Source organism: Tachypleus tridentatus, chromosome 10 (assembly GCF_004210375.1).
Source record: "Tachypleus tridentatus isolate NWPU-2018 chromosome 10, ASM421037v1, whole genome shotgun sequence".
Taxonomy (NCBI): Eukaryota; Metazoa; Arthropoda; class Merostomata; order Xiphosura; family Limulidae; genus Tachypleus; species Tachypleus tridentatus.
The window spans coordinates 188,537,312-188,564,604 of NC_134834.1; the positions used below are offsets into that span (position 1 = coordinate 188,537,312).

The 27,293-nt window shown below is 32.1% G+C and overlaps 1 protein-coding gene across 1 annotated transcript in view; it reads left to right on the forward strand.

The window, feature by feature from the left end:
• Positions 1 to 4,987: 4,987 nt before the first annotated feature.
• Positions 4,988 to 27,293, forward strand: part of LOC143227803 (phosphatidylinositol 4,5-bisphosphate 3-kinase catalytic subunit alpha isoform-like) — a 36,527-nt gene continuing 14,221 nt past the window's right edge. The window contains 14 exon segments of the mRNA XM_076459053.1: positions 4,988 to 5,067; positions 7,923 to 8,214; positions 9,194 to 9,406; positions 11,610 to 11,819; positions 15,313 to 15,560; positions 16,072 to 16,299; positions 17,542 to 17,730; positions 18,362 to 18,670; positions 19,740 to 19,812; positions 19,815 to 19,930; positions 22,198 to 22,362; positions 23,045 to 23,148; positions 24,159 to 24,327; positions 25,897 to 26,003. Coding sequence (XP_076315168.1) covers positions 8,082 to 8,214; positions 9,194 to 9,406; positions 11,610 to 11,819; positions 15,313 to 15,560; positions 16,072 to 16,299; positions 17,542 to 17,730; positions 18,362 to 18,670; positions 19,740 to 19,812; positions 19,815 to 19,930; positions 22,198 to 22,362; positions 23,045 to 23,148; positions 24,159 to 24,327; positions 25,897 to 26,003 — 2,264 coding nt within the window. The 5' untranslated portion in view covers positions 4,988 to 5,067; positions 7,923 to 8,081.

The window sequence follows — 27,293 nt, forward strand, 5'->3', positions numbered from 1 at the left end:
GTCGACAGATATTTTTCATCAAAAGTGAAACTTTTTGGTCCTAAACAGAAGAATTTTCCACCTCGTTTTCTTCCACCTAAATAACAATGGCCAATTTGATACGATACAACAGTCAAGATTTCTGTTTAAATTTGAATGAATTAAGGTCTTGATTGACTCCTACCATCATGTGTGTCTATTTCCAACTCTGTGTAGGTTCAACTCCTTCCCGTTTTTCACACAGGAACTTAGAGTCCTTCAGGGGTATATCTTGAGTGTCACCCATTTTAGTATCAATGCTGTCGCTAAGTAACTTTCTGTTCTTTTAAATAGTCTCTATATTAATGTGTTCTATATTTCTTATTAGTTGTTGAATATTAGGTTTATTGAGTGGCAGCTACAGATAGCTCTCACTCACTTGCTTAGGTGGACCACAAGAAACGGTTTTTTACCTTATCTTTCTCTAAAACCGTTTGTATTCATTTCTGCCATCAACGGGGTTTGTATTATGTTTCTAAATTCCATCTTGGCGGTGTTATTCTTCCTGTGGTTCTTAAAGTGAAGATGTTGTAGTCAATCACTGACCATAAGCTTACTTTTATTTTTCACATTATGTAACTTCGTGTCAAGTGTACAAAGACACAGAACGTCCTCAGTGTTCTTTCTTCCACCTCCTGAGAAGCATATAAATGTTTCGTTCTTAAGATCTAGTTTACTTTCATGTAATCTAAGCTGCATTATGGGGCTATGATTTGTAGATTTGCCAGATCCTCTGCCTTGAAGATGTTGAACAATGCATTAGTTCGTTTCATATAAAATGGTGGATTGTATAAGTAAAAATTACAACCCCACACTTTAACAAACACCAATTTTATTAATCAAAATACCATTTGTTGCAACAGATTTCTTTCAACGAGATATTAATGAAAATATCCAGTCTCTATAAAACTTCATTGTTTTGAAGACAATCAACTCTTCAAAGGCTTCAACGATTGTTTCCTGATTTCTAAATGTTTTGTTCCGGAAAAACAGCTCCAAGTGTCGGAAATTGTGATAATCAGTTGGAGATGGTCAGGTGAGTATAGTGTATACTCCAAAGTTTCATTTTTCAATTCTCTCAATTTTGAAATAGTGATTTGTGAGGTATGGTGACTGGTATTATCTTGCAACAGAATCGGTCCACACCTGTTTACCAATGATGGTTGTTTGGTGGTTAATTTTCGATGCATTTTATTAATTTTTTGGCTGAAAGATCGTGCTGTGATTGTTTTACTTGGTTGCAGAAAGAAGTAATGGATAAATCCCTCTGCAGATCACCATAATGTCACTATAACCTTTTCTAGCTGCACAAGCGGTTTCAGCGCATGTCTTGGAGATTCACCTGCATCTAGCCATTATCATGATTTTGTCCAGTTGTTGTATATAATCCACTTCTCGTCGCAGGTAACTATTTGCTTTAAAAATGACTTCCTCTTGTTCCCAATCAATTTCTGCCCTTTCATCAATTTATGCGATACACACTTGTTTAATTTTTTAATCTTTACAATTATAACTAGGTGATGAGAGCAGTAGCACTGCAAACTTCTAAGTCAGCTGCAAATGCCCAAACTGTTGTTTGTGGGTTAACTTTCACAATAGCTCTTAATCTCTCTTCGCTCAACAGATTGAGGCCTTTCTCGGGGCTTATTCTCGAGGTTCTTATCTACAGAAGGAAATTTATGTAACCAACACCGAATAGTCCGTTGAGAAGTAGTTCCTTGTTTAAACGCCAAATTAATGTTTTTAACGACCCCGACTGCATTTTTTCTCAATTTGAACTCACAAGAAAAAGTAGCCGCAATTCTTTTGAAGACATCATCTTGTATAGGGTTCCAAAGAAACACAAAAACAATTACAATAAAACTTAGCATAATAGACAAATGAAAAGCACAACAAGTCGTTAATACTGAATAGCATACAGTCAAATTACTGTATCCAACTTATCCTAATCACAGTCTCTCTTCAACTAAGCGAAAGTCAGTCATCTTATATGAAACGACCTAATACATCATGTGGGGCTTTTACTCTGCACAGGAGCTTTCTGCACTTCGTTAATGCAGAGTTTTCACACCGAGTCCCACGAGCCTCCTCTTTACCTCCACTGTTTGCCACTTTCTTTGCAATACGCAATCAAGCTTCGATCTTTATCACTGCATCCCACCTAGGACTGCGTCTTCCTTTCTCGATGGGCTGTTTTGTTTCAGAACAGACAATCTGCTTTTCCTGCTTTTGGTTTTTGTATTCAAGCACAGTTGGCTGATTTCTGTCTGTCATTGGATGACGCTGTTGAGTTTGATGATCAGCACATATCACCATGGCTCATTACTACTCACACCTGTGACCTTTCTTTGAGTCATCTACAGAATGCAGATAATCCTGATTGGAAGTACTGCATTCTCTTTGACAAACATCTTTAGAACCATTATTCTGTTTTACAGACGGTTCGAAATCAAGTGACTCTGTCAGCTCTGCCATGGTTTGATGTAGCTTGATGATTACTCAAAGAATTCCCTCTACAGTTTATGTATTTACTGCCGAGTTCTATGCCATTTTTTCTTGCATTGAATTACGCAGAAGCTAAGGTGCACACTGAATTTGCTATTTACACCGAGTCTCTTAGCTGTCTATTGGCCCTAAAATCACTAATGTGTCTTCTCACCATGTTTTCGTCAATATTCAAAACAGATTGGCCCATTTTTTCTATCTTCCATCTTTATTCAGTCTTTTGGATACTTAGCCACGTTTGTATTCGTGGGAATAAGCTTGCTGATTTGTCTGTTCCATTTGTATATTATGATCGTTTATATATTATAATTCTGTGATCAAGGTGCAACTTCACGCCAGTTGGCACTCGATGTGGGTAAAGCAGCTTCGGCCCGGCATGACCAGGTTGTTAAGGCGCTCGACTCGTAATTTGAGGGTCGCGGGTTCGAATTTCCGTCACACCAAACATGCTCACTGTTTCAGCCGTGAGGGCGTTATAATGTGACGGTCAATCCCACTATTCGTTGATAAAAGAGTTGCCCAAACGTTGGCGGTGGCTAGTGATGACTAGCTTCCTTCCCTACACTGCTAAATTAGGGACGGCTAGCGCAGATATCCCTCGAGTAGCTTTGCGCGAAATTCAAAAGAAACAAACAAACAACGAATAGTGGGATTGACCGTAACATTATAACGACCCCACGGCTGAAAGGGCGAGCATGTTTGGTGCGACGGTGATGCGAACCCGCGACCCTCAGATTACGAGTCACACGCCTTAACACGCTTGGCCATCAAAAAACAAACAAACACTTCCAAAAGTAATTTTCTCTTCACTAGAAACCCGGTGAAGGTATTTTACCAAAAACGTTGTTCAGGTATTCATCAGTGAACTTGTTTTAATTTGGCGAGTGTTTCACTTTGTTTGTTTTCTTCTACATAAATTAATGGTCTCTTTATTACAAAATTAGTCTGAATATTTATTTTGGCTACTCGCATTTTGTATTTATTTTTTATCATGTGATTGTTTTGCTTGTTTGTTGGTAAGCGCAAAGCTACATAACGTCCTATCTGTGTTTTTCTCACTTACGATATAACTACTCAATTTGTACTATTAAAAGCCCCAACACTTACCGTTGAGTCACTATGGGCCTAAATGTTTGTTTGTTTTTTGAATTTTACGCAAAGCTACATGAGGACTATTTAAGCTAACTGTCCCTAATTTAGCAGCGAAAAACTAGAGATAAGACAGGTATTTATCAACACCCACTGTCATCTCTTGGACTACTCTTTTACGAGCAAATAATGGGATTGGTTGTACGTTATAACGCTCCCACAGTTTAAAGGCCGAGCAAGTTTGGTTTTTATTTTATTCAGAAAAACGTTTAATTTCAATTAAAAGAAAATTGTGTGTGCTTTCTTATAGCAAAGCCACATCGGACTATCTGCTGAGTCCATCGAGGGGAATTGAAAATAAAATGGAATCTGCGAATTCTGTAGGGACATAAACTATCCTTTAATTATTGAATCAAAAATAATGTTCTAAGCAAATATTTAAATGTGTTAGGTAGAGGGTGCATGACATTAATGTAATTCCTGAATACTTACAATATTCTGAATGACGTCAAGAAAATCTAGTAAGCTCAAGAAATATCCAGAAGTGAGACATCCTGTATAAATACGAACAAGGTAGTTAATTAGTAAGCTCGCAGTGAATCATCATTAATATAATACCAGTCATTCAGTGAAGTATTTAATCAGTGTTTGTTATTTTTTATATTCAGTAACTCATTGATTAGCTGTAAAATTGTACAAGTAAATGTATTTTCGTATTAGTCGAAGTACCATCAGCAGAGGGATCGCTAAACATTGGCACATGCGACCGTACCCCGATTCAATCGATAATGCTCCGAATTCCCTGTTAGTGTCTTTAAAAAATCAAAATTCAAAATTGTAATCGATATCGTACTGAATACCGAAAATTTCCGTTCCTGTAGGCCCAAGCCTCGAATCTTTTAAGCACCTAGCTAAACCTCTGACCGTTATGAAGATGTTTGCGATCAAATGTCATTTGTAACCTTAGATCTACAATCACAATAGTGTAAAGGCAAAAACAGATGAGTGAGTTTTAAGGTTAATAATGCTAAAAACCGGTTTTCAACACTTATGGTGGGTACAGCACAGATAGCCCATTGTGTAGCTTTGCGCTCAACAAGAAAGAAGGGAAGAAAGAAAACAGTTTTTAGAAACGTTAAAGAAGTAAACTCGTTTTTCAACGTTACCTGTTTTAACTGCAAGTTAATTTCCTCAAATAATTTAGAAGAACCAGCTCAGTAGAAGACCATTGCAACAATAGAGTAGGCCTCTACAGCAATCACAAATCCTTTCTTTGTTCCATTGTAATTCCATGTATTGCTGAAGAAAAAAAGTAAAAATTAATGGCAAAAATAACTAACTTCACTTGGAACTATATTCAAGTTCTGTCGTGATGACTCCCCCTTTAGGCATAAATTGGTATCTTTTAGTAGTAAACAAGCAGGTTTGAGTTCGTGTCGTTGAACTGGGAATGACGTTAGTACTTTTGTGTTTTTTTCTTTTTAAAAGTTATTTAATTTAGTGATATTTTAAATTTGAAATTAAAATAAAGTTATCTGATAAAAATATATTGTAAGCATTGTAGTATAACTCTTTGTATTGTATTTGTTGTTTTTTTTAGTAATAATGATATTGGTATTAATAATACTGCGTCTATGACTGAGTTGAGTGTTACTAATGGGTAATTCAATCTAACGTAGAATATCGTAACGGTTAAGGCAGCGTCATTGCACAGTTTTGTCAATAAGGTAGGCTACAGTTGAAGTTAGAGTTTCCTTGTTCTTTATTTCGTTTTTCTCATTTAGACATTTATAATGCATATTTTTCATGTTTTATCTTATTTTTACTTTAAGGCTAACGCTCTTTTAATTTATATACTTTATAGCTAGCTCAGTAGCTGGTTGACTAGTGTTATTCATTACTATTAGTATTACGTATTTTGATTTTGTTGTCTTGTCTATATTGAGAAATGTGTTTTTAACAGTTTAAGAGATTATTTTAGAACTCGCAGTTGGATAGTTTTGTTTGAGGATGTACATCATGCTTTGCTACCTTAGCAAATTTGCCCTCCAAAAACAGCCTTTATCTTGGCTTCTGTAGCTTTGTTATACTTATTACCTTTGATACTTGGGATATTATCTCCAACCTCATCTTTCTAGTTCTAGTAGTTCAGTAAACTTTCCATGGATAACTTATCCAAGCCACTAGTAATTTTTAAATACCTGAGTAATTCACCTTGTAATCCTGTACTTCAGGGGAAAACAAGTTCAAATTTTTGATTCTCTCATTCTCTCTTTCTTCATGTTTTATATATTTTAAACCAGAAATTATTTTTGTAACTTGTCTCTGAACTTGTTGAAGTAACTCGCAACACTTTCTATAATGACGAGAACAAAGCTGAAAACAATACTCCAATCGAGACTTTACTAGAGGCTCCAACCGAGACTTTACTAGAGGCTTGTGCAACTTGATAATACTTTCTCTCTTCGTGAAGTCATATTTTCAGTAAATAAATTCCAAAATGGTATTTGCTCATTTAACCACTTCTAAATATCCACCTGAAGGTTTGAAATTTTTTATCAGTCATCACGCTCCAATCTGCCACACTCTACACATCAATATTTTTTACACAAAAAACATTTATTTTCAAATTTCCATACCCATAGTGATTCATATTTTTCAGTATTGAAACTCATTTTGCTCAAACGATCCAAGGTCATCAAAGCTCTTTGCATTAAAGTAGCATTTCTAAGAATCAGCTTTGGTGATTGGTTTATCATCATTGATAAATTTGGAAGTTGTGTATACAATGTCCATGTTAGTGACATAAATAATAGAGAAAGATCCTAAGACATCCTTGGAGGCATTCTTAACATTTTCTCAATTAACATGCTGCCCATTTGTCACAAGATTATTTTCTATCATAAAGTCGGTTTTAACCCACCTCATGAATCTTCCTCTAGTTTCATTAGAACCTACTCTGTTGGCCCGATTATAGGGTTATCTTGAATATAAGTGGCAACACCCATTTTCAGAAACCAAGAGAAAGAAAAAATCAAGCATTATAACACACTTTTTTTTTAGGTATGCAAAATCAATACTATAACTTAACAGCCTGCAGGTGGATCAATTGTAAGATTTAATTGTGACTTTGAGTGAGCATCTGGCATACATGCATAGAAAATTGTTACCTGGACATTCAGGAATGCAACATATTAAGAGTAGGGAAGGGGCCTGTGGTCAGCCATAATTATAAAATGACCCTGAATTTTACAAGCAATTATTAGTTAGAAAACATTGACTTATAATTAGCCAAAGCAGTAATTTACAAATTATTGTATTATAAGGAAGATCATCAAATGCCTTTTAAAAGTTTAGATGCAAAACTTCTAACATTTTTAATCAGAAGAACAAAAACAAGTGTAAAAAGTCCACCAATGTAGTGAGATAAGAAAACACACCTTCAGAAGTCATGTTGAGAATTATTTTTAGAAATGTTGCATGTTTAAGATCATCTTAAAAAAGTTACACTGTGAAGCATTATTGTGTGTCCAAATGTTAAAACGTAAACTGTTTCATCTGCTGTAATCATATTTGTGTGTTGGTGTTAGAAGAATAGTGTTTCACCTGGTGTTTAAAGAAACTTCTTGGGCAACTAAATGGTTGTTAGTGTAAAAATAAGTAAGTAAAAGAAAAAGTAAACTGTAAAATTAATCCACAAATAGGCCACCATGTTATATTTTGTACTATTATTTCAAAAGTAAGCCTCTTGAATGGAAGGTGATTGAATTCTACCATGGTCTTGTAAGGCACTATGAGTAGCAAATGATTAATTGCACAAATAGATTAATAAGACAGTAAAGTATGGAATCTTCCATGATCTAATAAGACATTTTATAGTATGGAAGTTGGATAACTTCTGTCATGACCTGATAAGACATTGTAAAGTGTGGAAGGTGGTTAACTTCTGTCATGGTATTGTAAAGTGTGGAAGGTGGTTAACTTCTGTCATGACAGTGTAAAGTGTGGAAGGTGGTTAACTTCTGCCATACATCTAAAGCTTTTGTTGAATATATATAGCTTCTTCTGAGTTAGGTAGTTGCTTCTGATGAAACTAAGGAATAAAAATGAACAAAAGATAAAGTCCAGTAAGAAAACTACTGTGAATGATTTATAAGTTATTTCATGGCATCTTCTGTAATGATCCCATATTGTATGTAGTCATCATGTATTAATGTTTACCAGTATTTCATTAGAATGTAGTTTTAACAGTATTTTAAATGGTGATGGGTAATATGTTAAGCTTATTATTTGTTTTTTCTGCCTTATAGGAAATGATGATGAGAGGTAGCAGTTGTCAAGATGATGAGGCTTTACCAAGAAGTAATAGAACAAAAAAACTAAAATGATGCAAGAATAACCATTAGCAGCAATTACATAATTCGTCAAAAGTATAAACATCCGAGTAGCTAAGCTGGTGCGTGTAGAAGATGCCTCCATCATCAGGAGAACTATGGGGACATCATTTGATGCCTCCAACCATTATTGTAGATTGTCTGCTGCCCACAGGGATAATTATCCCACTGCCTTGTGCTCGAGATGCTACTTTAGAAACGGTCAAAGGTATGCTCCATATTCTGTATCAAAATCTGATCAAATGGGAAGAGTCATTCTTTTTCTTTCATATTCACCATAATTTCTCTTTGGAATTAAAAATCAGATGGAAATATTAGTAATCTATCTATCTAGTAGTCATTTTGATGATGATAATTTCTAAAGAAAGAAGTAATCATTTTGCTCTTAAATTCAGCAGTCTTCCTTCACCCCAGTATATGTATATTAGTAATTAGCTAACCAATATTTCATATCCATTCAGTGATAATAAATTTGTCCACATGTTTTTGAACTGTTAACAATATGTAGATGATTTACTTTGGTCAGACGTTCCTTATATTTACACGTTTGTTTGCCTCTGTTGCAGTATTACAGAAAAGAACGGTTAAGTGTGTTGACGTCAGAAGAAACAGATTTTAAACTGTACAGAAGCAGTTTTTTTACCAGTTACAATTCTTCTAGATAATGTTTAATTTCTGCTAATTTTATGTACTGCTTCTGTACAGTACATAAAAGTTTCTTCCAACTTTTTTATTTAACACAAAAAACTAAGGTAATTTTATGTATATTGGTTACTGATGTTACAAAAATTGACTATACCATTTACCTCAGAATATTTACTGTAATAATGTTTGTGATGATATCAGTGTTACTTTTATTTTATTTGTCATGAATGATAATTTATGTAAGTACTAAAATTTTAAATACCAGCAGTGGTTTCATTTGTTATATAAATGTGGTTAATCAAATCAGAATGAAGTATAGATGGCTTGCATTCTTGGATAATATTTTCAAAATTTCCTTTAGTTATAGACTAACATTTAACTTACCTTGCACATACTAAATAGAAAAACTTCAACATATTAAGTAGTGTTTTGTTGTACATGTAAATATAAAGAAATATTTTAAATGTCAAACATTGATAAAGAAAGTGTATTCATTCTTCGTGCATTGTTAAGTAGGTTTTCTGTGGTCTTTCCATTTATAGCTGACCTTTGGACAGAAGCAAGACATTACCCTCTCTTCGGTCATCTTGGTGATCCCCTGTCGTATATATTTGTGTCAATCACGCAAGATGCAGAACGGGAAGAATTCTATGATGAAACTCGCCGTCTTTGTGACCTGCGTTTGTTTCAACCTCTTCTTAAGGTTGTGGAGCCGAAGGGAAACAAGGAAGAAAAGATGCTAAATTCTGAAATTGGTAATTTAGACTTTTTTTAAAAATTATTATGACTATATATATATATAAAGCCTCATAACATTATTTTATGCATTCATGTTTGTTTCACTTTGAATTATGATAGCACTAGACTGGGCTTCTAGTCTGATGTATTTGTCCATAAAACATTGCTGGCGTAGTCTCGGGTGAATCATCCCACATGGTCTGATGCTTGGTGATTGTGCTAGATACACAACTTCCAGAGCCCCATTGTGTTTTGAAGCTGATAATCATGTTGTGTTTTCAGAAGTGGCAGAGTTGTTAATCTGTATTTTGTAAACTAATTGCTATAGTTGTATGTTAGCTTTTTTGTGTTGAAGATAAGGGTTATGTTTATATTTACAATTTGAACATTCGTGTGTTTTTGTTTGTTTTTATTTTGCCAAGTGTTTCTAAAAGTATTAACATAAATTATTTCTTTTAAACTTTATTTATTTTTATAACTAAATGCACCAGGTGAGTGCAATTTGTTAATTTTCATTATAAATGCAACCAAAAAATTGCCTATAGAGTAAATTTGTTTTAGTAGTTTAAATTAAAGAGGTGGAAAAATATTATTGGAACATTCATTTTTTTCACATTTTTCTTGGTTCGTATAATATTTTGTGATTTTACTTTGTAAAAATATGAGAACTAATGTAAACTGGTTATGGGTATGTGTAGTGTAAAATGGCTCGTATTTGAGTCATCCAGACAGGTATGCTTCTGTTAACCACTGTGACAAACATATTACAGCAGATAATTAACAAATACTTGGCAAATAGGAAAGCATTCAGAGAAGAAAAATCTAGATTTAAGTAATTCACAAACGTGGTCATGGAGTGTTTTTTTTTTAAATATTTGGTTGTGTCCCTTCAGACCTTGACAACTGTTTAATATCACTTAGGCATAAAATGTGCCAGAGACTTAATGCAGGCAGAAGTGAATTTGTGATGCCACACATTGACAGTGGTTCTCATAAAATGTAGGTATCCCACATCTCATACCTTGGACAGAGACGCATGCCCATATCATCTGATCATACATGTGCTTAACCAAGCTGGGTGAAACTCACACCTGTGTAGGTTGCACTTTAATCCATTGGAGAAGTTTACTTTGGTCCACTTAAGCTTGATGTTATTGGTGAAGAGGGTTTTTCTCCCTCAGCTTTTTGCTAGGAAACTAGTTGAATCCATGCAAGGCCAGACATTGTGAATGGTGATGGTGACACCTGAAGTTTTCCTGGCATGCTCTTTTGAGATATGTGGATGATGGATGACCATTCTGCAGACTCAAACATCAGAACATGATATCGTTGGCTGCTGTAGAATCTTTGTTCCTACCACTTTTTTTTGCTGCTCTTCACAGCCAGTTTTTTTATCTCTGCATCCAGTGACTCACAGCAGACTGATTAAATTTAATTTTTGTAACAATTTACTTTATCAAAAGTCCCTCTTTGCTCAAAGAAACACAGTTTTATTCTGTGGAGTTAACTTGCTATTTAATGGTATCATTACATGCATGCTGTAACAGGAAGACATCTGAGTTGATGCTGAGTCAGAACCTCTATTTGTGACCAAAAAAACTGTTGGTGAAATGCTCAGACAGCCTATAAAACTGTTGGTGTAATAATGAGACAGTCTTGCATCATCCATGAAACACATTTGTATTCACATGTATTAGAGCTTTAAAACAGGCAAATATTGTTCTGCAATTGTATCAAGAAAATCATGGTTGGTAAAACCCTAGTTTTTACGTGTGGTGACTTTAAAAATAGTTTTTAGGCATATAGGATGCTTAAATGGAAGACTTAATACAAAAAATTTGCACATATTTAATTACAACATTATATAGTTTGGAAAACACTACAGTACTTTTGGACTTGAAAAAAAAAAGACATTTTTACAGTATTTCTTCTGTCAGTAATAAATATCATAAAACCATGTGCAACCCTTTGTTCTTGTTTAAAACCTTAGTTATTAGTAGAAATAATATTTTACTGCTTTAAAATTTTCTAAACATTTTCAAAAAATAATTCTTTTTTTTTTCTTCTGTGCAATTTATAATTCAGTGTTGGAACACTTCTTGCATGTTTACATAGTTTAGATTAAAGATGTTCAGTTCTTTTAGTACGTAATAATCATTGTAATGTTATGCTAGGTTCTCATAGTGCTTCATTTCAAATATAGAACTGTTTATGTGTTAGGTCTTGCTATTGGAATGCCTGTCCATGAATTTGATGAAATGAAAGACCCAGAAGTCATTGAATTTCGTCGTAACATCGTCAATATGTGCAAGGAAATCGTTGAAAGTAGAGATTCTGGTTCTGAAGATCTACTAGCAATGTATGTTCACCCTCCTGATCTTGAAGGTGTCAGAGAACTTCCAGTTAATTTGGATGCAAAGCTTGATAAAGGTATACTTTTATCCTTATGGTAATATGAGTGTGTGTGTGTGTGTGTATTATGTTATTCCAATTTTAATTTACGTTTTCAGCTAACAAAACTGTAGATAATTGAAAGCAGATAAGTTGCCTAATTTAAACCTTATAAATAGGTACCATTACGTACGTGTGTGTTTACACACGATTTGTTTAGCACTCTTTTGGCACTGAATGACAGAAGTAAACAACACAAGTTTCTGTAAAATTAGCCCCATCACTCACATCTGGTCATGTTCAGGGGCATCACAAGTATCTACCGATTCTGTAGATTACAGCAAAAATTTCCTCAAGATGTCGTGAACATGTTACTCCTAAAATAACTATAAAAAATTCAGGTTAATGTTTCATTTTGTTTATAAACTGAAAGATTACTTTAAAAAAATACAAGTGTGACACATGTGCTTCATGACCTTAACTTTCACTGTCACACTTATAGATAAACAACTTTCTCAGTGCCAGGTTTATTTTTGAATGTGAAATAAAACTTGACACTTAGGAATTTTGTGAGAGCTGTAGAATAACACTCTTTCTTCATGGTGATTTAAAATTCCAAAGTCACACATGGTTAACTCCATGTGCATGTGCAGATCAAAGTATGCTTGTCATGACTTTTTTTTTTAACAGAGTTACAGTCAAATACTTACATTATCTGAGTTTTAATTTCAAAATTAAATACATTCTAAATCTTCACTACTCTGTTTCTAGCACTGTTATTTTTCATTTTTAGATTTTTGTTTGTGCCTTTTGTGCTTTTCAGAATGTCTATTCAGTTCGAAATACCAAACATAGAAATTGGTAATTTAGAAGATAAAATAAGAATATGATATTTTCCTGAATTGCTAAGATGTGATGAATAAAGTTGCCCAACCTAAAAAACAGGCTTTTCCTGTCTTTTTGTAGCTTTAGTATATCGTCTAATAGGACATATTAAATACACGTTTTTTTCACCAGATCATTGACAACTCTCATACATTCCTTTTTTTTCACAGTGATATATTCTTAATTTGCAAGAAGATCTTGACATGTTTAGAATAAAGTACCATGGTCTTAGCAGTAATGGAATTTTTTAAACTTATTTATAGCTTAGCTAGAAAGCAGGTAAATTGTAGTGGTTTTAAGATATTTTATCTTAGTGCCTTATGTATTTTTATATTCTAAAATGCATGTTTGAAAGCTGCAGGAGTAATTTTATAGACAAATAATATAATGTGAAAAATCAATGTTCCTGACTACAAGTAGGCTAAAGTGCGTGCTAAATTTATTGTTGATTTCATATATTTTTATTTATTGTTATACATGTCTTTTAAAAAGTAACCATGTGTTGACTTACAAAAAAAAAAAAATCTCGTGATTCATGCTTGGCGGGCTCGCATAATTAACTGCTTCTCTACAGGTCATGGCTCAAGGGCTGTGCCATTATGTTTGTTGACTTGCATTCAAGTTTAACTGAATCACTCTTTTATAATTTACATCAATAAGTTTGGAATCAAATTGTAGATTATAATTCAAGCTTTAATATTATTTATGAGTCAATTTCTTAATTTAAAATTAAACACTAGAAGAACACATCTAAGTATAGATTTAAGTGAGTCACGTGGTATGTTTGATACAGCACTGTTTAAAATTAGATGTTTGTGATGTCAGAATACTAAGTCTATACTTTTGTACAAATAAGGAACTCAAATAACTAATATTGGCAAGCTAAAGTGTAAAATAAGAATCTCCTTATATATATTTTCTTGCTGATATATAGTTTATGTACTGATATATGGCTTATGTACTGAATGAAACACAGTGGCCCCATTTATCTGTTTCCATTTTTAAAAAGGGCTCTTTATATACAGTTACGTTTTAATCTGTGAAAATGCTACCATGTTCGTTCAATTTAAGAGTTCAAGGAGATAGGTTGTGTCTTTAGTTTACTTGAAGTTTCATATTTTTAAAAATCTAAATAAATCTTAGTTACTAAGCTTAATAAATTATGTTAGAATTCTATGGTATCAGTGTAATTATTTATGATGTTTTGATTATTCAACTGTATATTTAAAACCTGTATGGAGGACAGTTAAAAAATGGTACCAGTTATATTTATTAATTTCAAACTTTCAGTTGGAATTCCTTGGATTTATTCTAGTTATGACAAGAGAGTGGCTCAAAGGTCATTAACCTTTTGTTCTCTCATTTATTTGTAATGTTTTTAAACTGTATTTCTTCAGTATTATGACACAAATATTAGAAATTGTAGACTTACAAGATCTGTCAGTGTGGTATTGCTAACGTTCAGTGTTTTATATATATGAAACAATATAATAATGACTTTGAAATATTGAAAAATTATTTCTGTTTGTTTAAAAGATATAGATTACACCACAGTACATGAAAGTAGTAAATACAGGGTTTGTGTCCTTCAGGATGATCTTTAGTTAGTGTACTAAATACAGGGTTTGTGTCCTTCAGGATGATCATTAGTTAGTGTACTAAATACAGGCTTTATGTCCTTCAGGATGATCTTTAGTTAGTGTACTAAATACAGGGTTTGTGTCCTTCAGGATGATCTTTAGTTAGTGTACTAAATACAGGGTTCGTGTCCTTCAGGATGATCTTTAGTTAGTGTACTAAATACAGGCTTTGTGTCCTTCAGGATGATCTTTAGTTAGTGTACTAAATACAGGGTTCGTGTCCTTCAGGATGATCTTTACTACATCTTTCGTTAACAAGACCAACTTTATAACATAAAACTTCCTGTAGTTTTTTTACCTTAAAGCTTTGTATATGTTTAAAACTCACTCTGTATGTTAAACTATGTAACAGTTTGTGAATTAATTAATAAAATTTCTTATTTTCATAAGAATACTGCAGTGGAAATATTTGGGTAAAAATGGTTCTTTTAAAGTGTGATATTTTTCCATATTATATTTACTGATGTGTTTGTTAACAGGTAATGGGCTATTACTTGCATGTATAATACGAGATTTGAATAAATTTGCTCTCATATAAATGTTCTGTTTCTCCAACACATTTGTTTATAACAGATAAAAGATAATACATAAACATCATTATACGAATTACAACTTGATCTCGAGTTTATAACAAAATATTTTGTAATATGTTTAATAAGTGTACTATAACCTTTCCTACATTTGGTTTATTGCAGGGAAAAGTACCTCATGTTCCTTTATTTCTGTAATTTAAAAAAGCGTATACTGTTAGGCTGTTTTCATGATTATATATTGATCTTAGTTTTATCTGAAAGTTTTTAAAAGATACCATTCATATTAATTTTATGGTTTTATCTGTTTTAAATTAACAGAACTAAATAAATAGTTTTAAAAAACATTTTAAAGCTGTTTTTGTTAATTATTTTCTTCAGTGAAATATATGTGTTTCCTTATATGTGGACGTTGTGTGTTTGGTTTTAAATACTACATAAAGTTAGTAAAATAAAGAACTGCTGTATCTACATTAGGGTTACTGATAGTCTGTGTATGGGTGCTGTCATATGGTGGAGAGAAACAGAAATATACCGTGAAAGTGTCAAAATATGCATATCCAGAAAGTATTATACAGGAAGTCATAATGAAGACATTAAAATGTACAAAACTGACTAGAGAAGAACAAAGGCAACAAGCTATAGAACACCAGAAGAAGTACTTACTGAAAGTCTGTGGGGTGGATCAGTATCTCCTCGGGAGGTATCCCATCACTCAGTACAAAGTAAGGACTAGGTTTAGCTATCCTTTCTCAAGTATGATTTTGAATGCATTGCTTTAATTGTTCGTTGGAATTGAGTAGCTATAAAAGTAATGCTTTGATTGTATAATCACGCATAAATGAACAGTTGCATTCCTGTTAACAACAGTATGATTGTAACTTAATTATATATTTATTTCGCCCCTTGGCGACAACATTTGCCATTAGTTTTGAGGTTAAGTCTTATAACTACTAGAGACATGTTTAACTTTTTGCTTCTATTTTATAGTTTGTTCTATGCATGTATTATTAAACAATAAAAGAAAATTCCAAAAGAGATTTCAGAACAGCATAAATATATTTGTTAAATTGTTCTTGCCAGACACTCCTTACATTAATTTTGTTTTTACCAATATTATATAACATTTATATAACTGTTCTCTATAAGAGTATAAAGTTGCTGTACTTGTTGTTTCTGTCAATATCTTGATTATTAGCCAAAAATACTACTAAGACCATATGAATCTATTTTCAGTACATCAGGAACTGTATTGCTAAATTAGAAATTCCCCAACTGATGCTGATGTCCAAAGAAGCAGTTTACAGCTCAGTTCCAAAATTATCATTCTATGTACCTTCATTCCTGAGGAGAGCCCTTTCTTCCACTTCTACTCAAGCAACCATGTCTCTCTGGCGTGTAGACGCCATGCTACGAGTCCGAATCTTGTGGGCAACCTACGTGAACGTTCGAGATGTGGACATGGTGAGGCTGCTGACCTGAATGAACACATTAATACCTGGTTGTATGATTAAATATAATTCCCTTGTGAATGTAACTGAAGACAGCGTGTGTAAACTGTGTGTGTGAAGTTCAAAATTTGTAAAAATTTTTTTCTTTCAATTATCTGAATCAGTTTCTTTTGTTAGAAGAATATTCATTTTCCCATAGATTTGCAGGACTAAAATCTGGGGTTTGATTCACTTGGGGTGTACACAGAATGTAGTCAAATGTGGCTTTGCTCTAAAACAAAGAAATATTTGTGCTATATGATATAAAGATATAAACATTGCTGTTACATAAACATTATGCAAGTTATAGAAAAGTAATACAATTTAAGATAACTGTTTATTGATGAAAAATTACAAATAAAATTAATTTATGTAATACAAATTGGTGTATTAAAGACATTCTAGCTTAAATACATAAAAGAGAATAAAAGAAAAAAATGAATACAACAAATGTTTTATTTTTTAATTATATATTATTTCATTTGAGTGGTTTTAATTTTACACATGTCCATTTTGCATCTGGCTTAGAAAATGTCGTGCTATAAAGCATACATTATCCCAAAGGTTTTATCAGGCTATACTCCAGGTACCATGTACCGTACCAAAACATTTGAAAAGATTAGAATCTGTATGTATGTATATAGATGTGTTCGTGAACTAAATCTGTAATTGGTGCTTGTATTTACAGTTATATATATATATATACAGGAAAACAAAGTTAATTTAGATTAGTTATCATTTTTGCAGTGTATAATGGAAATTAATTAATACGAGTATAGAAGGATGGCATTGTAAGTGCTGTAAAAAACAAAACATCACCAAATCGTGTCCAGTAATAGAAATTGAATATTAAAATTCCAAAGTATAAATACTGAAATATTGTCTGTGAGTTTACTTTATATTTAGACTTTAATGTAAGTCACAATGCAGTTCTGGGGTTGGTAGCATATGCATTGCTGAAATTTTTTTTAATGTATTAGAATTAACTTTTTATTCCACGTAACTAGTTTTGTATAGTCATAACATCAAAAGTAAAAGTGTTGTTTTCAAAAGCACATTTTAAATTCATAAGCAAAGAAATACATTAAAAAATGTTTTTCATTACCAAAGCATCTTGGAGTGATTTGGCTTTAATAGGCTGCTCCTGTAATGGTACAATTCAGATAACTAAATGTGAGAATTACAGTTCTCATGGCATTTTTTCAATTGTTTTCAGATCTATGTGAAGACTGGTATATTCCATGGTACTGAGCCACTCTGTCCAACTCGCGATACTCAACAAGTAGTGTATTCGAACCCAAAGTGGGATGAATGGTTGGAGTATGACGTGTATATTCCAGATATTCCTTGTAGTGCTCGACTATGCATGTCTATATGCTCAGTTTCTCGTAGAAAACGAAAGGAGGTAAGTGTTGAAGATGCCTTAAATGGAAACAGCAGTTGTATAAGAAATGACATCAAAGATAGTGAAATTGGAAAAAAAATACTGGCAATACATGATAGAAATTTAATTTATCCAGTAAAACACAGACAGAAGATTAATTTAATTTATCCAGTAAAACACAGACAGAAGATTAATTTAATTTATCCAGTAAAACACAGACAGAAGATTAATTTAATTTATCCAGTAAAACACAGACAGAAGATTAATTTAATTTATCCAGTAAAACACAGACAGAAGATTAATTTAATTTATCCAGTAAAACACAGACAGAAGATTACAAATTAAATTTGATGGTTTGATTTCAGTTCATGCCACATGAAGCTATGTTGAATGTGCAACAATTTTCTTTAAAGCTTTTGTTTATGTTAATCAAGTTATTGAGGATTGTTTGAAATGCAGTAATGCATTTCTGTTTTATGTTTCTAACTTCTGTTAATCCGATTACTGTATCAAAGCATGGTACTAAGTTGTTTTTTCTCTTAATGTGAGTATATCTTTTTAGGAGCACTGTGCCTTGGGTTTTCGTAATGTGAGTATATCTTTTTAGGAGCACTGTGCCTTGGGTTTTCATAATGTGAGTATATCTTTTTAGGAGCACTGTGCCTTGGCTTGGGGGAACATCAACTTATTTGATTTCAAAAATCGCCTGTTGAGTGAACGAGTCAGTATTCACCTGTGGACAATGCCAAAAGGAATGGACGAACTCCTGAATCCGTTGGGGTCTTCTGGTTCTAACCCAAATAAAGACTCGCCTTGTTTAGAGATTGAGTTCGATAGGTTCAGCAGCACTGTGGTATTTCCTAGTATGGACCAGGTGGAAGAGTATGCTAAGTTTGTTTCCAAACTTGACCGGAATAATGATGCTCAGAAAGGAGTGAGTTTTACAAAAGTATCGGATTTTGTGAGTATTCCTTTTTGTTTGTAGATTTAGAATTTTAAATCATAATATGGAAAAAAAAAAGTGTGTTTTTGGGGTGTGATTAATACAGTTATGTATCTGAAAGTTGGACTAAGAATGAAAGTGTTTACTCATGAAAATATTAATACTCCTATTTTATGTGACACACAAACTGATGTTTTTTTCTCTACAGCTAATAAAAAACAACAACTTTGTATTGTATTTGGACTGTTATTTTGATGTGATTGATGGTGAAATCCACATTAGTTGATGTACTTCTAAAGATTACTGGAAGACTCCTGAAACAACTGGTTCCTTGCTGGTAGAGCAGTAAGTCTATGGATTTACGATGCTAAAATCAGGGGTTTGATTCCCCTCGGTGGACTCAGCATATAGCCAGATGTGGCTTTACTATAAGAAAACACTCACACACACATGGAAACAACTGTAAATTTCACTGTAATTGTATGTGAGCTGCTTAAAAATAAACTGAGAATTACATGTCTATATATTTGATAAAAATACTTCAAATATAACTTAACTATACCCTCAAATTATAAGTAGGGAGCTCAGGTATTAACTTTGTTTACATTTATTTTTATGAGCCTTGTATGTTGTTGGGGCTTGTCCTATAACCATTGCAGTGTGAAGGAATAACATAAATATTTTAGAAAATTGTATTTAAAAATTAGATGGGGTTTGGTTGGATTCTAAGTATGGGGTTAATTAATTTTATGGTGTATGATTGAACAATGTATGAAGACAAAGATTAATGTGCTAGGGAAATGCTGTTCGTCAGCTTCATTGGAAGGCTTTTTTATTGTTATGTATTGTTTTTATAAATTAACCTGTTTTTTTGTTTAATGGTCTTTATTTTTCAAACCTATTTGAAGCGTGTTTCTCACGTGTTTTATTGTTCGTGTTTTTGGGGTTTCATTTTTATGCTAGTGAAGTGTTTGGATTGTTAAAAGTTGTGGATGTATTTCTGGACTTTTAGGTTTTTTGTGAAAAAATTCCAGTGATGTGGTTAATGTTAATTTGTTACAGTGATAACCGTTTCTCTTTTTTGCAGGGCACTGATCTTATAACTCAAGCTGACCAGGAACAACTGAAAGAGGTTATACTCAGGGATCCTTTATCAGAAATCTCGAACAAGAAAAGGAGCTACTTTGGAAACTACGAAATCATTGTGCTACTGTACCTGATTCACTGCCAAAGTTACTAGATGCTGTTAAGTGGAATAGTAGAGATGAAGTTTCTCAGGTGGTTCTTCCCTTCTCCTTTCTTCACAGTTTCTCCAGGAATTTAACTTTGTTTAGAATAAATAGAGCTTTGTTATATAAAACAAAACAACCCATAAATGTTGACTCCAATAGATCTCAATTCCTATTAAAGTAGAGCTGGTGTTGAGTATAGGTACAGTAATTGCTGTTTAACTTTTGCTTATAGGGGTGGTAAAATTTACCTTTTAAGTACTTGGGGTGTTTGTCAGGCATAGTGAAAATTGTTTTCAATGGTTTATAAGTTCAAACAGTTTAGTTTTTAAACTGTTGTATATCAGTAATGTTAGAGTACCTTTATTTCTCTTTGGTTGTTGGTCAAAATCTTTTTAAATCTAGTATAGGTTTGTCAATAAACCAAGCAACATTGGAAAAGTATGTTGAATAGAGCAGGGACAGTTAGTGTAATTTTATAATGAAACACCTATTAATGGATTATTCTCACAAGATTTGGGTAGTTGGAACAATCAGAAACATTAATTTTGATTAGTTGATTATTTTGGTTGTTTAGTTGATTAAGCTGAACAACCTTGAATTAATCAATAATACTAAGAAGTTATAATGACAATATTTTAATTACTTTTATAGTTTGAATAATCAAGACCAGTAATAAGTCTCTTGCTACAGGAAGATCATAATGTGCATGTCTTGAGTTTTTAGAGAGTTGTAGTCAAAATGTGATTAAACTACTTTATTATAGGTGTATACGAATGAATTTGGCATATAAACGTAGTTAATAAATCAAATTTTAATACAAGTCTAACTTCTTAATTTTATAAGGAAATATTATTAAATATCCTCAGTCTTCCCTAGTGTGAGAATTGTGACATTTGTTCTCTGAGAAGTATATGATTTAGTGTAAATTACTCATTATAATGTAGATATCGCTCAGGCAAAGCATAATTTGTATAGCCTTGAATCTTGTTTGTTTATGGGGTCATAAACTAGAAATTAGACCTGTTTTCTTTGCCCACTTGTCACATCTTTTCCTTCACAAATTACCAGAAGGTTTACCTGATGTTTTATATCGTACTATTTGTTTTTAATAGGAAACCAAAGGTTTAATTTATCAAATGATGTATTAAATTACATTTCATCTTCAGTTTGAAAGTTTTTCTTGTGGTGTTCATGTTGACAGCTTAAGGTAATATTTAAAGGCTCATATGTCATAGGTAGAAAGTCTGCTAAATAGTGATAGTTATACAACTTTGACTTATGCATATTGTTATTATTTTTTGTTCTTAGGTGCATTATTTAATTAAATAAGTATTTAAAGTACAAGTACTATCAGCATTTTAGAAAAGTAGGCTTAAATTTCATCAGCAACTCACAGCAAAAGAATAAAAAAAAAAACATGTATGCTCTTTTATATATTATGATAAACATAACTAAAATATAAAAATTCAAGTTATTAGGTTATATGAGGTAAAATAAAAATAAAAATACTTCATGAGGTATGCATGTGAGCTATGTGTTATCTCAATGTGGCTTTGTTAAAAGAAAAACACACACACATACAACTTGTGGGATTATTTGTTCACCATGGTTCAAGGGGCAATAAACCAATAAAAGTATGTATAAATAGATATACATTGTTACAAGTCTTATTCTAATTAGGATAAGTAATTGTAGTTTCCTGTTACAATTTGCAGTCATTCTAGAATAGGGTAATTTTGATCTATTTCATTATTTTTACAATGGTTACTTGACTGATCTTGTTTGGAAAGTGATAATCTGAAGCAGTAGTTTTAATTAGTTGATTATTTTTGTGATATTATTTGATTTATTGCTATAAATTGCCCAGCTATAGATTGTTAAACTTTCATTATAATTTCTTGGAGGATTACAATATAAAACTAATGTTCAGGTATATGTCATGCAAGGGAGGATTTAAAACTCATTATTGGTCTTGTGTATGACTGATAATGTTATTTGTATATATTAGAATGATGTTTAAAGTGTGTATTATCTTGATAATGAGGAAAAGTGTTTTAATTTTGTATTTTAGGTATGTAACATCAGATTTAACTGCAGATATATTTATTCTCAGAAATCTGGTTTATCCTCATGTGTTGGTGCCCTGAAGGAGAAAAGTATTCCTTAATAGAAGTATTTAGAGAATGCATAATAATTTGTGTTGTAGTTATCACTGAATTTAGTTGCTTTATTTTCCATTAAGGTCACATTCCATGAAATAGTAGGGTAGTTTTTTTTATGTTGATCCATTTTTGCCTCTTTTTAAATGTGTAGTTATACGTACTGTTGGAGGGCTGGTCTCAAGTGTCTCCCGAAACTGCCTTAGAATTACTTGATTGTAAGTATGCTGACCGAGTTGTTCGGACATTTGCTGTTCAGTGGCTGGACAAGTCCTTGAGTGATGACTTTCTGTCCCAGTATCTATTGCAACTTGTACAGGTTAGTATGAAAACTTATAATGACAAAAAAGTAAATTGTATAAATATAGCAGGTAAGAACACAGGCTACCAACTATGAAAGCAATTGATTTCTTATCAGCACAACCGTACTGTAAACATTAGATTCCCTCTTTTAGGTCTATCCTTCACAATGATTAGATTGAAAACTCTTGGTTTTCAAGTAATGATAGTGATTGTCAGAACATCTTTGATTTTGAGGTAATATGTTAGTCAAACAATATAGTCTGTAAGCTTTGTAGTTACTACATTATTATTCATTTTTTAAGAATGTTTTGTTACATTGTGTACCTTATTTGCATTTTCCCCACTTGACATTAATTTCAGTGTTTTTTTTTTGTTTTTTTTTTTTTTATAAGTGTAGCCATATTATTTTAAAGACAGAGACTATTGTTTCTTATAGCATTAACTCATCTCCATATATAATTGATTAGATTTGCAAAACTTGTTTTTATAGCAAGCTGTGAGCGAAATGAGTTGATGATAGGAAATTGCTCTAAATGAGCTGCAACTTTTGTTTTTTCAGTGCAGCTCAATTTGTAATACATGAAAATTTGTTACCTAGTTTGACTTCTAACACTACATATTTCTCTGCATTGTATACAAACATTATATGGTTTGTTTGATAATGTTTCTTTTATGAAATAAAATTATTTTCTCTACAGGTGTTAAAGTATGAACCTTACCTTGATGGTGAATTAGCACGTTTCCTCTTAAAGAGAGCTCTCTTAAATCGGAAGATTGGACACTTTTTCTTCTGGCATTTGAAGTAAGTTCAAACTATTCATTGTGTAAGGTCCAATTAATGAATAATATGTAATGCACTTGTGGACCAGGTATCTAGTGTGGTTTTAAATATTTTGTAAAGCTTTGAATATTATAATTAGTTACCATATTGCCTCATGAGTTAAAGGTGTCTGAAGTTTATTATTAATTTTGTGACAATAGGTCAAGTTGTTTGCCAGTTATAAACACACACATACAGACTTTTGTTAAATAATGGTGTGGATGTTCTGTCTGTCTTGTGAGTTATAGGTGACTTTACATCAGTGTTTTGTAATGTGGTTGGACATGCAAAGGACACTAAAAGTGGTGTGCAGCTGTATTAATGTCATACCTCTAGCTTGCATTGGTAATATTTATACGTTTAAGTTTGGTTAAGAAGGATTCTGTATTAGATAGTGTTAAAAACATTCGTTTTTTCTTATTGATATCAAAAATGATCTCATGAAATTTCAGTTAAACTCTTACCATTCTGTGTAATTGATTAATCTGGACTGATTAGCATTAGGAAGCTAAAAACAAAGTTTGATCAAAGTGATATCTGTATCTAATAGTGTAATGCTAAAATTAGGGTTAAAAAGTGTATTTCTTTTTATGTTTGCTCGTAAATAAGTGTTTTTGAAAGAAGTTGGTGTATTTTGTAATAATTAAACTGAAAAGAGCTGGAAGGTATAGTGAAGGAATAATCAGCAGTTGACTATTCCCAACTTGAAACTTGTCATAGAAAATGTAGCCATTTCTTAATTGTTTGAATACTATATTTAAAATGCTGCTTCTTTTTTAACCATAAACCTAACAAAGAGATTGAGCTTGTATTCATTCTATTTTGTTTTAATATATTCAGATTTTTAAATGTACATAATATGTTTAAGTAATGCAGGTGGAAAGCTAAATTGAATTTCCTTGTATAGTGTAAATATAGAAAAGGATAACATGATGTGCTGACTTATGATATTTCTTGTACATGATAGTTTATTTTTACCCCTATATGAGCAGAGCAGAAATGTATAATCCTTCAGTTGCTACCAAATTTGGGTTGCTGCTTGAAGCTTATTGTCGAGGCCTCGGATCTCACTTGAAAACGGTAGTTAAACAGGTTGAAGCTTTGGAGAAGCTGACCAAGCTGACCGACACACTCAAAGAAAAAAAGGATGACACACAAAAGGTTAACTTCCTTGTTGAAATATATTTTAAAGTGTGGGTGGAATTCATAAGTAACACATTTATAGTGATTTCTTTTCCTCTTGTTCAAAACTTCACTGGGGCAGTTGTTAAGCCAAGTCCAGTGATGGTTTTGAAATTGGAGAAAACCAGCTATGTGTTGTATTTGTTAATTTCCTTTTGGTTGGTTTGTCATGTTTTAATAAACTTCTGTTAAGAAGTGGAATGACAATTATCATTGTCACTTGATAAATATGATGCAGGTTTTGAACAGCATGGTTTCAGCATCTTAACCTATGAAACTTCATTCGTGTTCCTGCCTATATAAATAAGTAATATTTTAATGAAACAAGCTGTAAATATAAAAAAAGTTAAGTAAATAAATAACAGAATGATATAATTGATAAAGATTAGTAAGTAAATATTGTCCAAAATTTGATATTAATTTGCATAGCATGAGTAAAGGGTTGATTTTAGGTGGTTGTAATATTATTTTAATATGTATAATTCTATAACATATCTCATGATTTAAAAACTACAATGTTATTGTTGAAAGTATCAAAAGTATTAGTTCTAACTGGAGTAATAAAGAATGAAAAATAAAAACATTAATATTTTAGATGAAGTTCATGTGTGAGGCTTATTTGTAATATTTAAGATATTGTGAAATTATTTTAAAGTACTGGGCAGAGAGTGGTCACTGTTATGAAACAAAGGAGGTAGGTTTACTTGTGTCATATTTCAAGATGAGTATTTGGAAGGAAACTGTGCATTACTGAGAGATCCTTCTTTGTGAATATACTTAGGAAAGGTAACGAGAGGATGAGCTAATTTCTTTTTAGTACAAATCCATTAGATGGATCACCATCTCAGTTTTAAAAATATGTTCAGTGGTCTATGAAATGTGTGAAATATATAAAAAAAAAGTTTTGATTTGTATCATTGTTTATGACATGACTAGAAGTTAATTATGAGGTGCAAAATAATATAGCAGTTGTGAGTTGTGATAAAGTATGACAAGTGTAAGCTGCAAGTTATGATATGTGCTGATCTGTTTTGTCTTATGATATGTGCTGATCTGTTTATTGTTTTGTCTCAGCTGTGTGAGTGAGCTGGGATTGTGATGTATTTTCATAAGGATCCACGGAATGTGCTCAGACTCCTAAAAAGTTATTTTGAAAGTAGATGTTTTTTTGTTTGTTTGTTTAGTTGGTAAGAAACATAAAGAGGAATATTTTAAACAATTCCAATTGAAGAAAGGGAACAATATATTTGTCATTAGAATAGAGGATGTGGTTCAAGCTAGATCAATATGATGAGATGAAAAATCTCGTGGTTTGATGTAATGAATTTTTGTTGTTGGTATTTATTAGATTAAACTTGTGTTCTTACACTTTAGTTGTAATTGGTTACCACTCACTCTAGAAGGAAGGATAATCTTGCCACTCATTGTTTTTATTGTATCTATATAAACTGGTCATATTATAAAGTTTCGTTAATATTGTAACCATAGGTTACATAGAAAAAAATAGTTGTCACTGTTTTGTTTCTTTTCTTTTCTGTCTCTCTGTAGGAGCGTCTAAAGTTTTTATATGAGCAAGTTAAACAAAATGATTATCTTGAAGCACTTCAGAATTTTCCCTCACCTCTTAACAGCAGTAGGATGTTGGGAAAACTTATGTAAGTAACTACTATCACTGAAGAAAATATGAAGTGAATGATTTATTTTCTAACTTAATCTTATTATTATGGGATTGAAATGAATCATTTCACCAAAATATATCCATTCAACTTGTTTATCACTTGTCCAATCTTTATTTTTGTTGATCGTCTCATTTTAAGAGCATCGTATCAGGAACAAAAAATGACTCAATGGGGAACTTAGTTGAGAATTTCAGTTAACAGTTTTGTGTCTACATTTTAGACATCTGTGAATAGATGTTTGTTTCACTTTTCCCATTTACATTTTGAAGACCATCTCAGCTGCTACTGATGCTGAGCTAAGTTTTGTTTAAAATCTTTACTGTTTTGTGGTCCAGCATGGCCAAGTAGTTAGGGTGCTTGACTCATAACCTAAAGGTCATGAGTTTGATTCCCCATCGTACATAACTGTATGTGTATGCTTTTTCTCTAGTTGTACACTGACAAATTAGGAGCAACTAATGTAGATAGCCCTTGTAGCTTTTCATAAAATTAAAACAAACAAACTTTGTTGTTACATTTCAAAACATTTAAAACTATTGGAGAGCATCTGTCTGATATTAGTTTTCTAAAGCCACTAACCTTCATTTTAAATTATTTTTAATTTAGACTATATTAATGCTATGTGCAGTAGATGTTTCTGGTACCTTCTCTGGAGTTGGATTCATAACTTCTCATTTTTAGTATTTCCCTGCATAAAATTGTTCCCTTATTAGGGAGTACTTGATATATAAGTTGTGATTGTTTATTATTTATAAAAATCTATATTTATTAATTAAGAAAATCTACTTATAATTTTGAATTTCTGTAAGCAGAAAACTTTAATAATGTAAACTGTAAAATTAATATTTTTTTATTGGAACTTATTTGAAACAGTAATAGAAACATGCAAGGTTTTTTATTTCTCAGTTCATATAATGGTAAGATAACCTCAATTCTGATTACAACATACTATGTAATATATCAATACTGTTGTTTTATTTAAACACAAGGTGTACATTTTTATGAAAAGTCTTATAATATTTAAAGTGTTTTAAGTTTTTAAATTGGTTTGACTTGGTTCCCAGCTGTGTCAGTTAATGGAGAATTTATCCATGTAAAACAAATTAAAAAAATTAATTTTATATATTTTTGAGACAAAAATAATGTTTGTAACATGTACATGGTTAAAAATCTGAGATTTTGCATCTTGTGAAGTTAAACGAACAGCAGAAACAGTATCATATAAACTTTAATTTCACTCAGTGGTAACAAATTTTAAAATATTTC